The sequence below is a fragment of the Rhipicephalus microplus genome, chromosome 1, assembly GCF_043290135.1.
Source record: "Rhipicephalus microplus isolate Deutch F79 chromosome 1, USDA_Rmic, whole genome shotgun sequence".
Classification (NCBI taxonomy): Eukaryota; Metazoa; Arthropoda; class Arachnida; order Ixodida; family Ixodidae; genus Rhipicephalus; species Rhipicephalus microplus.
This window is the reverse complement of record NC_134700.1, coordinates 170,161,201-170,177,238: the sequence shown is the minus strand read 5'-3', so window position 1 is coordinate 170,177,238 and position 16,038 is coordinate 170,161,201. Positions and strand designations below refer to the sequence as shown.

The 16,038-nt window shown below is 45.8% G+C and overlaps 1 protein-coding gene across 5 annotated transcripts in view; it reads right to left on the bottom strand.

The window, feature by feature from the left end:
• Window positions 1-7,011: 7,011 nt before the first annotated feature.
• LOC119178620 (uncharacterized) overlaps window positions 7,012-16,038 on the bottom strand; it is a 151,913-nt gene continuing 142,886 nt past the window's right edge. For all 5 annotated transcript variants that reach the window (XM_075887978.1, XM_037429836.2, XM_075887982.1 and 2 more), the window contains 3 exons: window positions 14,662-14,883; window positions 9,472-10,188; window positions 7,012-8,974 (listed from right to left, as the gene is read on the bottom strand). In XM_075887978.1, the coding sequence (XP_075744093.1) occupies window positions 8,519-8,974; window positions 9,472-10,188; window positions 14,662-14,883 (1,395 nt within the window). In that variant the 3' untranslated portion in view covers window positions 7,012-8,518. The remainder of the gene's footprint in view (window positions 8,975-9,471; window positions 10,189-14,661; window positions 14,884-16,038) is intronic.

The following is a 16,038-nucleotide window of genomic DNA, read 5'->3' as shown; positions in this document are numbered from 1 at the left end:
CATGCCCTCGTCATTCATTTACGTCCCGTAATACCGAATTTGGTTCATGAGAAGCTAGCGAAACGGCCACGAGCGCATCATGAGCATGACATGTAGTCATGTTTTACATGACACGCATCTCATGATTATCATGTTTGCACCAGTCAGATACTTTCGTCATCCTTTCACGTCCCGTAATACCGAATACGGTATATGCAAAGCTAGCGAAATGACCCCGAACACATTATGAGTGTGGCATGTAGTCATATTGTTACATGAAACGCATGTCATGATTTTGATGTTAGAATCTGTCGCTTGAGTTCACCATGTAGTTGTGTCATACCGTACCAGTTTTGCAACATATCATGTGGATGAAACCACCGCAAGAGCAGCAAGATCATGACATGTAAATCCTGACATTTATGACATACATGCCATGATTTTCATGCTATCACTAGTCAGTTATGTTCATCATACAGTCATGTTATATCGTACCAAGTTTCCTATTGATATCATTATCCAAACGGCCAGGAGAGCTAAATGTCGTAGGCGGACAGACAGACAGACAGACAGACAGACAGACAGACAGACAGACAGACAGACAGAAAGACAGACAGACAGGTAGGCAGGCAGATAGATAGATAGATAGATAGATAGATAGATAGATAGATAGATAGATAGATAGATAGATAGATAGATAGATAGATAGATAGATAGATAGATAGATAGATAGATAGATAGTCTTCCGTTCGATTCCGCTCGTCAGAGTGCTTTTTCTGTTTTTTTTTTTTCTTTCTTGCATTTTCATACATATATTGATAAGTATACATATGCGGTGAGTTACGGCAACGCCGGCGGCATAATCCAGCCGAGAGTGTCCATATAATTGCTATCGGAATAAAAGAGAGAGAGAGAGAGAGAGAGAGGAGAACACAAATGACTCACGCGAACACACCGTGGCATTTCGTCACGCACAACCAGTAGTGTCAGAAGCTGGCGAGTGTCTCAAAGTGCGGTTCGTGTACAATTGCATGAACATGGGCCCGAATTCATATTGTTATAGGGAAGGTTCCCGGATACTAGCTCCGAGGTTTCTAGAGCTTTTAATGTGCTTCTTGCTGATGGGGTTGCCTATCCCTGGAGCAGTGCGCGTTATTATACATATCAATGACCTCAACACAGCAAGGACTTCAAGTTTTTGTCCCAGAACTTGTCACAGAAAGATGTAATAACCTAGGGTAAATCTAAAGCGGGCCCTCAAGAAGTTCCGAATGGCGTTTTATTTACAGGATATTATTGAATATTAAGAGTGCTTCGAGGCAGCGACTCAGCAGACTAAAGAGTTGCAAAGACCTGAGCCCACCATTTGAATAATGCAGGAGCGTAGCCAGAAATATTTTCCTCACTACGGGTTAAGGATGGGATGAGAACCTTTTTCAACTCTTTCCTTCTGGCCACCCCAACGCTGTAAGATGAGCCAGAAATATTTTCCTCACTACGGGTTAAGGACGGGATGAGAACCTTTTTCGACTCTTTCCTTCTGGCCACCCCAACGCTGTAAGATATGCCTACATGCTTCTGTACTTGTGGCGTCGATGCACACTGTGACGTTCAGAAAACGCCAAGTAGCCCAACAAGTCCTCCTGCACTGCTGCAGTGTTTAAATATAACAAACCTGTAGATGTCGTTGCAACCTGCACGTATTGATAACAGGGTATGTTATTGCACAATCAAAGTGAGCTGGCAATAGTGGTCGATTACTTGTGCTCATTCACGCTTTTTTTTATCTCCCCTTCCTAATCTTATCTTACAATCTCTCCACCAATACCTTTGACATAAGACTGCAAAATACCAGTTCTTTGTCTGCTGTTAATCTGTATACTTCTAATGTCTCCTATATGGCAATCCCTTTTACTGCAGATCAAAATATGAGTGCTGCCGGGAGAAACCGGAGTATGTGGCCACATACGGCACAGTCGCAGGAATGTAGTCCTGTTTCGGATAGAGAGCCCTCAGCACGAGACGCCTCATATTTGCTGTAGGTCGTTTCTGGATAAACCGACACCAAGATATGCCACACATTCACATACGAATGCATTCACAAACATGAGTGGGTCCATTTCGTTCTTGTATTTGCGGTATTATTCAACAACTACCACAAAGAACAGGATCCGGTAGGCTGCAGTAGCCTGAAAAAAGACAATACACACTTACCGCAGAAGATTCTGGTGCTGGGCCTGCTAGCACATAGCTTGAAATAACGATGACGCCTTGGATTCGAAGACCCGCACACACACAAAAAAAAAGAAGCTAACACACCGCCGGGACTAGCAACGGCGTTATACAAAACGACAAGGGTCTGAAGGAAAACAAAGTGCGCATGCGCCATATACAAGGACAAGAATACGGCGCCTATAGATGGCAGTGTTCGTATACGATGGAACGCACACGTCGAGGCGTCCTAAACAAGTAGCCATGTATGCGCCGAGCATGGCATGTTCTAGTCGCAGCATTTTCCCAGGTTAGCCGCCCCCTTTCTTGATAGCGATAAGGTACGGCCAAACACAGAGGAAGGTCTATTTAAATAGGCCGCGAAGGCTAGGGGGAAAAGTGGTTCAGAAGCTATTGCCGTACGACATCAGCATGAGGAGTTTTGGGAGCTGCGATTGAAGCGCGACTATGTGTGGAGGGAACAAATACCAATAGTGAAAAAACCAAGTTTGATTCAAAGTCGAAGATATATGTGTGTTTCGCAAATGAGGTTTCTTTTCTCGAGCAATATTATCTATAGGTATAATGAAGAAAGAGCTTATGACAGTTTTATCATTACAGAAAAATCCTTTATTTTTTTCTTGCGCCCTATGCCACGCTATTACTCAGTGCAGCCCTTGCACTACATGTGTATACATGGCAAGGCTTGCTCGTAAAATTAGTCTGCGAAAACGTACCACCTCACGTGTTTGAAGTGTTCTGCGTTTGCTTGCGTTCTCTGTTGTGCGAGAAATTGTTAGGTGCGTTCTATCGTCTTCAGTGCAGTGTCGAATGGGCAGCGGAACCATGTGAATTATATTTAACGCTCAGTGCTTTCGTCGGTAGCTGCGGAAACGATGTGCTGCGCAAGAATGCAGTACGAACAAACGTATGCCTGGTGACCCATGTCTTCTAGATAGGAAGCAAGGACACTGGTTCCGGAATGCACTGCTCGTGGTGACTGTCATCCACCAGTATTCCTGCAGCCCGGTTTCCTTCTTGGGCATGCAGTGCCTACAATTCACGTTATTGGTGATCAGATTGCCAAGTTATCTATCACGGTACCATTCGCATGTCTTCATTCGCATACGTAGCGGTAATTTGTCGGAGCATAATACAAAACAAAGAAAAACGCAGAGAGCGTCCGCTAATTTTTTTATCTTATTAACATTTTGTGCAGTGTAATAAATGTGAGTTATTGTGACCAATGAATAAAACTAAGGTGTCATCATTTCGGCGTGACTTGGCGTTATTTTTTTCTGTTAAAACAGAAGATCACAATCATTGTGCATGCTAAAGAACCAGCGTATGTGTGAAACAAACAAGCCACTGTGTCGATATACATGTATATGCCGCTGCGATGTTAGTTTCCTTAATTCATCGGCGGAAGATGCCACGAACGGCGAATAAAAGTTCGACGAATAAGTTGTTTTTTGTAAAACCGAGGCAAGGTGAACGGTAGTACACTTAAACATCGCTATTTAGTCTTGAGTCAATATTAGATTAGCAGGCGTCGACTTGAATCGCACTCGTGGATGACTCGCTGGCGATCGCCTTTGCGCGAGTCCTTAGCGATCAGGGGCCTATGAAAAACAATCTCAGATCAATTTTTGTGCTAGTATGTCACTTGCTTACCAGCTATTGCGTCACATCCGCTTTATTTTTGTTTCACCGGAAGAGTTCCCTCCTTACAGAGATGGCGCTAAGCCCCATGAGCAGCTGATCAGCCACCATTTTCTGAATGTATGGGCTTCTATGGAGCCTTCGCTACCAGTCCATGTATACCTTGCACAGAGTATGACCGCCTTTTCGCAGGGTTAGAGTATGCATTCACCCGGCACGGCATACTCTAGTTTGTAGTCATATATATAATGCTCGACTGCTTACTCAAAGGTCACGGAATCGAACCCCGACGACAGCTGCCGCATTTAAATGCAGGCAGCATGCTTGAGGCCCGTGTATTATAATTGGGTGCGCGTTAACGAACACGGGGTGGCCAAACTTTTCCGGAACCATCCCCCGGGCGCCCATGGTGATAACATCGTGGTTTTGGTGCGTAAAGCACCAACCGCTGTGTATACTAGCATGTGTGTTCGTGCAGTTTTTTTTGTTTTTTTGTGTAACGCATTTTTGAAGGCTGTAGGTGTCATCGTTATTTCAAGCACACCTACCGTTATACCTACGGTGGCTGAGAGTCCCTCCTTTGTGCATTCGGTCGTTGCGCTCTATATAGAGCCCAATGAAGTATACTTCCCCCGAGTGACGAATGTTGCAGAAACGGCGAAAGCGACAACTCTTTATTTCGATGCTAGAACACACAGCAGAGGTTTCCAACGACAAGCAGGGCTCACTCGAACATACATATAACGCGCACGAAGCACCGGCACTCCAAGCTTCACGGTACGCCAACCGTGCATCGCAGCGTAAGCAGGTCCTTTCGCGCGAACTATTATATATACAAAGTGGCGAGATCCATTGCTCCAATAGTTGTCTCACGATGTTGCTATTCCTACGCGCGTCACACGTGCTCTTTCAACCCCTGATAAAAAGGGTACGGCACAAAAACTTTCAGTTGTTCTTTCGCGTTACGTGAAAGGCCGTGCCCTGAACAGCCTCGGAACAGCTGAGTCTGAGTGCACCCTAATTAAGTGCGTCGCATTTAAAGTGAATTACACCATGTTTTTTTAAAGTCTTTCACTGCGGTGTAGGTGTAACATTGGGGTGGTCGGCTGCTGACCCGAGGGTCACGGAGGAAGACAGTCGCATTTCGATGTCACCGAGCGGTGTCAGTGCACTGTAAAGACCACAATATGGTCAACACTTCCTAAGCCTTTGACTGCGACATGCCTCATAATCACATTGTGGTTTCGGCACAAACAACCTGAGATATTATATTGTTACAAGATGTTTTTAAGGCTGGTTTCGGTTCCTACTGTACCCTGACGTCAAAGCACCGTGTGAGCTTTTCGTGACGTTCTGGCGCAAGATATTGCGTCGTTGCCACAGTCCTATGACTCCGTTAGTGACACGAAAGCAGCCATTTCGTATTTTTTGGTACCTAACGTCATCATAACTAGTCAAACTGGAGCGTGAAGTAACCGTATAGTTGATACTGTAGCCTCACGTCACGCTATAATGTCGATTTTAGCAGACATGCGGTGTGCAAATTGACTTTGATAACAGGGCAAAGTTTCTTAAAAAGATTTCCCGAGGTTAACGCTTGCTAAGGGCAGTATATTTATATATACAGGATATTTGTATGACGCAGTACACTCAGCTACGGAAATTGGTGCCAGTACCATTTAATGGATTGTATCAGATGGTAACCACCAGCCTTTTGCGTACGTTATCACTGTGAGTTGCCACCACTGCACACGCGTCCAGCGATAACCATTATTTGCGTCAGAGTTCCGGTTTTTTGTGTTTTGGAAGATAGTTTGCATACGTAAATAATCCGTCCCCAAACTTTTCCTATCTTGTGTATACCAGTGTGGGTATCACCCATCTGGTTTTACGGATACTAAACCCTGTCCTAAAACAGCTAAGCCACAGTCACGAAAACCTATGCATAGAGCCTCGGTAGTTAGTCCCGAAATTATCTACTGTTAAGAAACATTGAAATCTGCCATGAGTGCAGCGAATCCACGAATGTAAGTCGTTGACATGAGTCTCGAAGATGGCCCTTGACTATGGAGATGGCAGCGTACACACTCACAGTCCCCCTTTAACTAGCCTGCATGTGTCCCCACTCTAACCCACTCTAACCTTCAAGAAATGTGCATTCGCCCATAGGAAGACAAAATAATGTAAGCGTAAAGACTGAACACGCTTATCCTTTTTGGCGTAATGGAAGTTTTTGTAGCTGTGAAACCACGTAATGCGGATTGTTTAGCTTGAGTCGACAACTTGATTCGGTTGAATAAGTATAAGAAAATGACTTACACGAACGGGCCCGAAACACTTCCCGAGTTTCCTTCGACGCGTTCACAAGGGACATTACGATCCCGTCAGGCGATCACGTTAATACGCATTTCTGAATCTCACAAAGAAAATAAGCAGCGTCATGAGATAAAGCCGTCGTAATTACTGCTCTTGAACGTCAATATATATATATATATATATATATATATATATATATATATATATATATATATATATATATATATATATATATATATATATATATATGGTTCTCGCAGCGTACGAGAAGACTGCTGTCATCCTGTCATCTGTCATGCATCAAAGAATTCGCTCTCTTCGATAGAAATGCACTCATTGAAAGCCGGTACTTTCGCTACATAATATGTATGCTTAAAGCGGTGCACGAATGTGCTGACAACACGGCTTTTTTTAGCATTTTATACTTTTTTCCCAAAGATCCTTACTAGGATGTCTACGAAGGTTAAAATTGAGGACTGAGTTCACACACAGGAATGACAGATATTCTATGAGGATAAAAGCCTACAGAACGCTATTAACTTTAGCTCTATTGCACCGTGGACCGAAGAAATCTGAACAGGTATACGCACGTGTACAAGCCCCAATTCTGGGAGGACTGCTCTCGCGATCACTTGGTCATTATACTGTACACGCAGACTACGTAACTTTCTGTAACTTCAGCTGTTGCAAAAAAAAAAAAAACGGACTGCAATTTCCTAGCACGATGTTTTACGCTTAACAAAACAGCAACTGCAAAACTCTGAGAAGTTTAGACAATAGTTTAGCAAAGCGTTCAACCCGTACTGTCTCGCTTGCTTTTCATTTCGCCGAAGGCCGTCGCCGTCGGAGAGAGAGAATAAACTTTATTGAAGTGCCCGTGTTGGGGTCAAAGGTGGCGGGGGCCGGAAGACGGGCCCCTCTGTTACCCACTTCCTCAGGTGGCCGCCAGGTCTTGAATCCTGGCGGCGTCTTCGGCCAGCCGGACAGCCCAGAGCTGGTCCTCCGGGCACGTGCTGAGCAGCAAAGCCTCCCACTGCTCGGCCATGGTGATTGTGAATGTAGGGTTCGTGCTGTGTTTAACGGAGTGAGTAGCTGCGGGGCAGGCCCATATAATATGGTCGAGCTCGGCGTTAGGTGCGAAGCACGCTTTGCATTGTGGCGTGTGAACAGCGGGGTAAATACGGCTGCACAGTGACGGACAGGGGAAAGCGCGTGTCTGTAATAGACGCCAGGCAGTAGACTGTTGCTTACTAAGGCACTTGTCTGGTGGAGATTTTTAACAAAGCCGATAGCTGCGACAATTTTAAAATACAATCGGGTAAATGGCAAGCTTCAAATTTTCGCTTTCAGTAAACACCTCAAAAATGCAAAATGTAGGAGCTAATTGCAACCATTAAGCAGTCTTCCCATTTATCCGCGGTGTACATTTACCGACGGCCTTCTCACTTTTACTCCTTTACAAATTAATAGAAAAAATGCACAAGAGCTGCCAACGGCACCACAGAAACAAAGCCGTGGCAATATAAACTCAAAGACGGTGACTCGGAAAATTGATAACTTTCACAAGCGACATTATCATTCACCCGAAACGCCCATTCCCAAGAGTCACTTTTCACCAAAGCTATGTAGTCTTTCCCCGAGCCTGACAAATGGCGGTTCCGTTTGGTAAAACCTTGTACGGCGAGTCAGTAAAGTGCCTGCAGAGAAAGTAAACTGCTCAAAAACAGCTTCGGCCACCCGCTGCATTGGGTGCGCTATTGTCCGCAGCGAATGAGCGTCCAAATGCGTGCTTCGGCATTTGAATACACTTGGTCACTCTTAACGGTGTAAATAGCGCTGAGTCGTGAACATGTTTTCGCACCGCACGAGTTGGTACACTCTCTTAACGCCACGGTTGCCATGCGACCACGGGAGTGGCCAGTGCGATCGCATGCGTGCTTACCTCATGTCAGACTACAGTGACGGCTCTGATGAACACATGCCAAGCGTCGGCACGCTAAAAATTACACTTTCCTCGAGCACTTGGGCAACTGCTCCTTAATGCCACATACGTCGTGTTCGCATAGTTTCGTCTTACGAGCTCAAACACATTCGCACCTCTGATCTCAAGCATGCTCGCACGCCGCTGATGAGCAGGTACAGACACATACGAGTGTACCTCTGACATGCTGAACACAAGAACATCCTCGCCTATACGTCGTGCGTGCGCCTAATGCCACTAGTGTCGTGCGTACGTAGATTGACCAGTACGCTGTCAGAATATATCGCTCAATGAACAAACAGCACACGAGGCAACCAGGAACACAAGAAGAGAATCACGAACAAGCGACCATTCTGGAGTGACATGCGTTCAGAAGACCTGCACCGAGTGGTTCTTGAAGTCGCACACGACCACTTCGTTCTGTGCGGTGATGGCGATGCCAGAGATCCAGCTGAACTGTCCACTGCTGGAGCCCTTGTTGCCGAACGTGCGCACGTGGCGTCCATCCGGACGGCAGATCTGGACCCGGCCGTTGCCGCTGTCTCCGACTAGGATGAAGCCTCGGCCATCTACCGCAACGCACTCGGGGTGCATGAAGTGGCCCTTCAGTGCGCCCTTCTGGCCAAAGGTGTGCAGGTGTTCGCCGTCGCTCGAGAAGACGTGCACCCTGTGGCTGCCGAAGTCGCACACCACGACGCGCTGTCCGTCGGCGCTGACCGCGACGCCCGTTGGCTCCTGGAACATGCTGCGGGACCGGTTGAATGCATTCTCGGGCTGGGCGTGGGTGCCAATCTCGCGCAGGAAGATGCCGTCGTGGTCCAGAACCTGCAATTGATTGGCAGATCGAGTGCTTGCTTACATAAAAAGTAGTGATAAGAAATCTGCGTTGATGTTTTTCATTATAATCTGCAAATTGGACAGTCTACGGTAAAAATATATTGCTAGAATCTTCATGCACACATTTCCAAGCGCGAATCTACCATTTTGTTTCGAATTATTCTGGTAAGTTGACAAGTAACTGCAACAAAGCTTCAGATACTTCCGGCAGAGAAGTACCATATAAACGCGGGGCACATGAATCAAAGAAACAAAGCGAAAGCCTACTTGAGGCACAGCTCATGGCTCATTTCGAGGTGGTCGTTTAAGAGTTTTCTGACTGTGTTTGAAAGTAGTGAATTCAACAGCTTTAAAGTTATATAACAACAACGCGGTGGCAGTGAAGTCATTTTTCTCTTTCCTTTCCTCATACTGTACTAGGCCACTTATTTTAGTAGGAATGTTTAGTTGCTCTTATAGCCTCTGGAGCAATCTGGAATACGCACCTGAATCCTGTGGTTACACGTGTCGCACACGTAGATTCGCCCGGCGTTGTCCACGCATATAGACTCGGGGCTGCGGAAGTGACCCGCCGAGCGGCCCTTCATGCCAATCTGGCGCAGGAAGTTGCCGTCCCGGTCAAACACGTGAATGCAGTGCTTCCACTTGTCCGTGATGAGGATCTCTTGATCGATCGGCGATAGGGCGATGCCGAACGGGCACAGGAATTCGCCCTCCTGCTGGCCCCGGCTTCCGAAAGACCGCAGGAATCGACCGCTCGTCGAGTCGAACGTGAACACCTTGTGGTTGTCCATGGACACCACGAAGATCTCCGACGACCACGGGGACACGGCCACGCCAGACGGCCGCTGCACCAGACCACTGCCCAGCCGCATGCGGGTCAGGAACGACTTGGACCTGTAGAGGCGAGACTGGGCGTCCGCGGCTACCCTCTGTTGTTCCACCTTGCTTTGGTTCGGCTCGCTCGCAGGCAGACTGGGCGTGCTCAGCGCTATCGCTGGCGAGGACGTGGAGTTCGGCGTCGTCTCCGGGCCACCGCTAGGAGAGCCCGGTGGCTCCGCTTCATCTTCCGCGGCGTCCGTCCGGCACACAATTGTCACGCTGAACGCCTCCGGGTCGAAGCTCAGTTGCGTGTTGCCTACGGTCGTGACTTCGGAGAGCGCGTCCCCGGCGTCTTGGTGCAGTTTCATGAAGGCCCGAATCTGGAAGCATCGTGGGCAGAAAGAATTATGAAGTAACCCTTCAAACATCTGACGTTAACCAGGCATGAAATCAGAGGAAATCTTATTCAATTTGCACTCGTTCATTAGAAGAAATGCCATTCCACTCCGATGTTACGCATATCCGGCCAATACTTTATGGAATATCCAGTCAATCGTGTACGGAAGAAAACGTTCAAAATACTGCCTTTAGAAATTTGCCTTTCCTTTTACCTTTGCGCTTGCATTAACAGTTGTCTTCGGTCGTTAGTGTTCTTTTCTATTGAAACCTCATATCAACTAATACACAATGCGTCCGACAGCACGGTGACATCTCCTCTTCTCTCGTATGTACCATAACTGAATCCTTTGGGGGTGGGTAGGGGGGGGGGCACCTTGGGCTTGAGGCACAATTTACAATGTTTTCATTCGTGACAACGCACCTACTGCTGACAACATACATCGAAGTGTGGCGTGTATGACATAACAAAATATTGACAGCCAATGTATTAAAAGAAAAAAAAGAACACAACAAACCACAAACCTTTACCCGTTTGTTGTACTACATACGGTTGTTAACTTAAAGGGAGGGGGGATCGCAATCTGGCCGCTGGTGCCATGTCATCAATGACTGCTTGTTTTGGTCACCGCGAAAATACGCAAAAAGATGCTGTCGTTGCTCTCGCTCCTAATTTCAACGGGTAAGTGAACAGCGCATCAACAGGTAGTAACTCTCACATTTGTCCCAGGGCGGTGTCACAGAATCCTAATGAAAGAATCACTCATTGCAGTAAGCACCGACCAGGCCTCGTTGATTGTAAGGTCTGTCAACCATACTTGAGGTATGTATGCGTGATGCTGAGTTTAGGGGGCGCCACCCGCCGCGAACTCCCCCTCCCACATAGCCATAGTGGGGACGGCGATGGAAGGTATGTGTGTTATTAATGAGTGGTCACAATCTCCAATGGTATCCGTAAAGGTGGGCGTCAATTCTCGTCATTCATTTGTCCTGTCAGGTCTCATTTTTTATTGTTTATTTGATTTGCATGCGAGGATAAACAAAGACACAAAGGAAAGAGGGAGAGAGCAAGCTGGCAATTGCCACCTGGAGGGCCACAACACCTGCTTACTCTTTCGGGAAGAGGAGAGAAGAGATAAAGGAAAGGAAGGTAAGAAGAGAGAAAGAGGAACGAAGAGAGGGATGTAAAGAAATAATACGAAGACTGAAACAAGCATAAGTAAACTAGAAATAAAAAAAACGTCTATAAACGGGAGGCAAGGTCTCCCGTTTATAGACAACTGGCAAGGTTGGTTCATAGAGGTCAGTGCATAAAACCCAATTGGCCTGGTCGCGTCGAGAAACACAACCTCTGGGAAAGAGAAAATAGGATCTTTTGCATCATTTTATAATGCACACGGTTATGCGCATACAGATGATTTTTTTCCACGATGACTGCAACCAAGGACTCCTGGTGTCTTATTAAAAAACTGTTCTCTTCGTATCTTTATCCCAAAAGACAAAGGACCAATGGCAGGCCTTAGTGAGAAGCACATCATGCCTTCGATATTATTTTTGCAGTCATGGCGGAGCACACCTTCTTTCGGATTCAACCAGCACTGTGGCGAAGCTTTGTTTCTGCCAACGGAGAATACAGCGCACGCCTACGCAATTATTACGCACACGCAAGCAGAAGTGAAACATTTTGGGGATCTGAAGCTCCTAAACCATTTAGCAACGTTGAGGTAGTTATAGGTGATGGTGTATGTGCGTTCTTTCCCGCTGTTGCATAAAAGAGAGGTGTACTGAAAATATGTGACATAGCAGAACGATACTCACACTGTCTGGTACAACACAACAACCTTCTTAATATTCGTAAGTCAAAGAAAATCAGCCTTTTCAGACACATTTTATCATTTCCTATTGTTATAGCCACATCTTCTATGCTCGTCATTTAATTCATTTTCGACCGAGCAAATTTCAAAACCAGCTAGAAATGAGGTCACTCTCATCGCCCGAGTCGGCACTCGGCCGAGTATCGAAAACAATAATGATCTAAACAACAACAGGAACAACAACAACCACAGCAAAAGCGAAACATCTCAAATGACGACGCTGTACTGCACAGTGCGCGACGACCTCGAAGGCGGCCCGCTAATTACGGTACGCTCTTTCGAAACTAGCGCAGCTCTGTGAATCGCTGTATACTGGCGCGTTGCTTCCTGTGACTGATTTACTCGCATAGTGTGCCATCAGTAAAATGGCATTACGTATAAGCCTCTAATGCTGCCACTATAGCACTGACAAAAAGGAAACTATTATAAAGAACTTTAGGCAGTCCTTGATGATTTATTGATTGATATGTCGGGTTTAACGTCCCAAAACCACCATATAATTATGAGACGCCGTAGTGGAAGCTCCGGAAATTTCGACCACCTGGGGTGCCTAACGTGCACCCAAATATGAGCACCCAGGCCAACAACACTTTCACCGCCATCGTAAATGCAGCCGCCACAGCCGGGATTCGATCCCGCGATATGCGGGTCAGCAGCCGAGCACCTTAGCAACTAGACCACCACGGTGCGGCCTTCAGGCGGTCCTGACGTGTACACTGTGGGCTATGTACACTGTCAATTTTTATGACAGGGAACACAGGAGCGCGTGGCCTGGGCGCTCCAATCTAGGTGGCATTGGCTCCAGCGGCTGCTTGCAGCGCGTTAGAATGGGAACGAGAGCAACCACAGCCTTTTTTCGCGTCCTCTCTCGGTGAGAAAAACAAGCAATCAGTGAAGATATCGCACCAGCGAGAAGATAGCGACCTCCCTTCCCCTCCAATGCGAATACGCAAGAGCCCGGTAATAACCTTCAAGGAAAAGGGGGTTGCAATTTCACCGCTGGTTCGCTATCATCAATGACTGCTTGTTTTTGCTCACCGAGAGATGGCGCGAAAGGAGGCCGAAAGGAGGCCGTGGAAAGGAGGGAGGCTTTTTACGATAATTCAAGGGGAAGCGCTTTACTGTTTGAAGCGAGATCGGGTTGCCTTAGAACGCGTAGTTATAAAGCAAGATTCAGTAAAGAAGAAGAACAATGCACATGCTGCGGGAAAGATAAGGAAACGGCGGAGCATGTTCTGATTGAATGTGGAGATATCCACCCAGGTGTACGTTTGGGCACGAGCCTACAGGAAGCCTTGGGTTTTAGGGACAACAATGGAAAGCTGAACACACCCGCGATTGAAATAAGTAAGAGACGGTTAGAGTATTGGTGGCAGAAAATTAGAGAGAAAGGACAAAAATAAATATTGGAAAAATAAAATATGGACAGTGTGCCGTAAATGGCAGAGAACTTAAGCTGAAAATTTACCTTTTTTTCCATTAAGATAGAATTTATCGAAGTAGAGGCATTAGGCCAACATAAAAAAAAAGAAAAAAGGTTTTTTTTTTTTTTTTTGTCGAGCCTGGTGGCATACTTGTCACCACCCCGTTATAAAGGGGACGCTCATAGCATCCATCCATCGTTGCTCTCGCTCCCACTTGAACACGCTGCAAGCATGCAGCCGCTGGAGCTCGCATGCCACGCGTTCTCATGTTTTCTTTCATAAAAACTGACAGTGCACACACGACTTCACTACTGGATATTCAAGAGTGAATGAAAATTATGTTGTGCTTACACGGAACGGATGTACGAGGGTTGCATTAGCCAGTGCTTACGATAATATAACCAGCATACGTGAACACTTGCCATCATTAGCAATCACTTGGCAAATACTCAACAAATATAAACGTGATGACAACATACGTCATCTTTCTAAAACAAGACAAGGTCTCGACTAATTTTATGAATACCAATCTCTTGTCGTTGGTGAATATTTTGTTGAATATGTGTGTTTCTTACTAATTTTTTTCTTTTTTCTTATCGCTTTGCTTTGTGTATTCCTATTTAACTATTGTAACAAGTGAGAATTCTTGTTAATATTTGCTGCTGCTGTTATTGTTCTGGGAGGTGGGACCAGTCAAGCTGCCTATATGCAGCTTTTATCCCAACATCCTTGCTGTTTAAACCTCTTTTGTATCTACTTGGAAATAAAGTTCACTTCACTTCACTTCAGTTAGCCATAATTAGCGATCATTAGCCTGCATAAGCGAACATTGATTAATATTAGGCAAAATTTAGCCAGCTCTATGTCGCCTTCTGACAGTAAGCACTAAGAAATGCAGGAGTATGTGAGGTAATCTGGTTGTCCAGGACATCATCGCTCATCCTTGCCAAATAGCAAAAACAGATACGAAGTATGGGGTACACTAAGATCCACGCTTGCATATAATGAAAAAGCAGCAAACACGTGAACGTATATTAATTAGCTTTAGCCACTTATAACTAACGATTTTGCTGCTCCCAAACAGGACCAAAAATATATTTGCACGATGGTTGCATTGACGCCCAGCAATACAATAAAGAGAGATTGCTTAAAGAGTTACCTTTTCGTTGGGGTCTTGTGCCGCGTCAATACCTTTGGACGAGAACAAGCGCGCACCAGTGGCGGCTGCCCGCACCTTCTGCACCACGTCGTGAAGGCCCGTCTCCTCGGCAGCCTTGGCGGTCTCCACGCGAAGCAGCAGCTGCGCCTCCAGGTCCCGGATCTTACGGACGCGCTTCTCGGCCTCCAAGCGAACCTTGGACTGGATGTCGCTTTGGCTAGACTGCGTGCGGAGCGGAAGTGTTCGGGACAACAAGGAACGCCGTTCGTCTCCTCAAATCCCAAGTAAAACACCAACGGTGTCCATATTTTATGCCCTTTAGAGCGTAATCTACTGAACACGTTGAAGCGTATATGCAAGCAGGGCGTCTTTGTCCTCAGTGCAAGCAGTAATACCCCAACGCCTTTATTTGCAGTATCAAAGAATAAGAAAATGCGACATCATATAACTGAAGAATTATAGTGAATCGTGTGGTACCAAAGTAAAAGTGATGATAATATGCGATGAATTTTTCGTCGAAGGGACCAACTACGGCATAAATACGTCAGCCCCAAAATAAACCACTCATTCATTCATTCATTCATTCATTCTTTCATTTTCTGTTTGTCAAGAGCTGACCCACATCTGTTTCTACTCTCCAAATCATGTTCATAGTATTGGGAACGCCAGCATTCGCTAATCCACGTAATGTCAACAATATAATAAGACTTCTTCATAGGAGGATTGACTATAGTCCCCTACAGTGTCTGTTTAGCAGAGGCAGTTTTGGCGCTCGCCACGGAACTTTTTATTTCTGTTATAAGAAGTGCGTTACCTGTTTAAATCAGTGACACTCATGCCCTGCAATTATTCCCTATTTGAAGCTAAGGATGGGCTCATTTAAAGATGTCGGACTTTCAGAGACTCACTCTTTCTAGTTCTTTTTCACATGCTGCTGATAATAGGCATTCCCCCTGTTATGGGCACTGATTAAGGCATTGTTCGATCGTACCGAAACGCCATGAGGCAGAATATAAGAAAATCGGGCAAATTAAAAAGATAATATTTGTTCGGACATGTCCGTGGAGACAAGTAGCTTTTCAGTAATATTCTATTAGTCCCTCGTGCAGGCCGCGATCTGTTATGAATGAAAGCTTCTAGAGAAAGTCGTTCATATTACGTTGTACCACGTCGAGAGAAGACAATATTCCTGAAATTTGTCTGAAATTAAATTATATTTTTATGAAACAGTCACCGATGACACTTCTAATTTCGTATGAATACACTGCCAATAAGAAATATTACACAGTAAAGATACCAGAGCCAATTCGTCGTATCAATTTCTGAGCTTGGCTTTATACGCTTGGCGCAGTATGATCTCACGCCTGCAAACCCGCC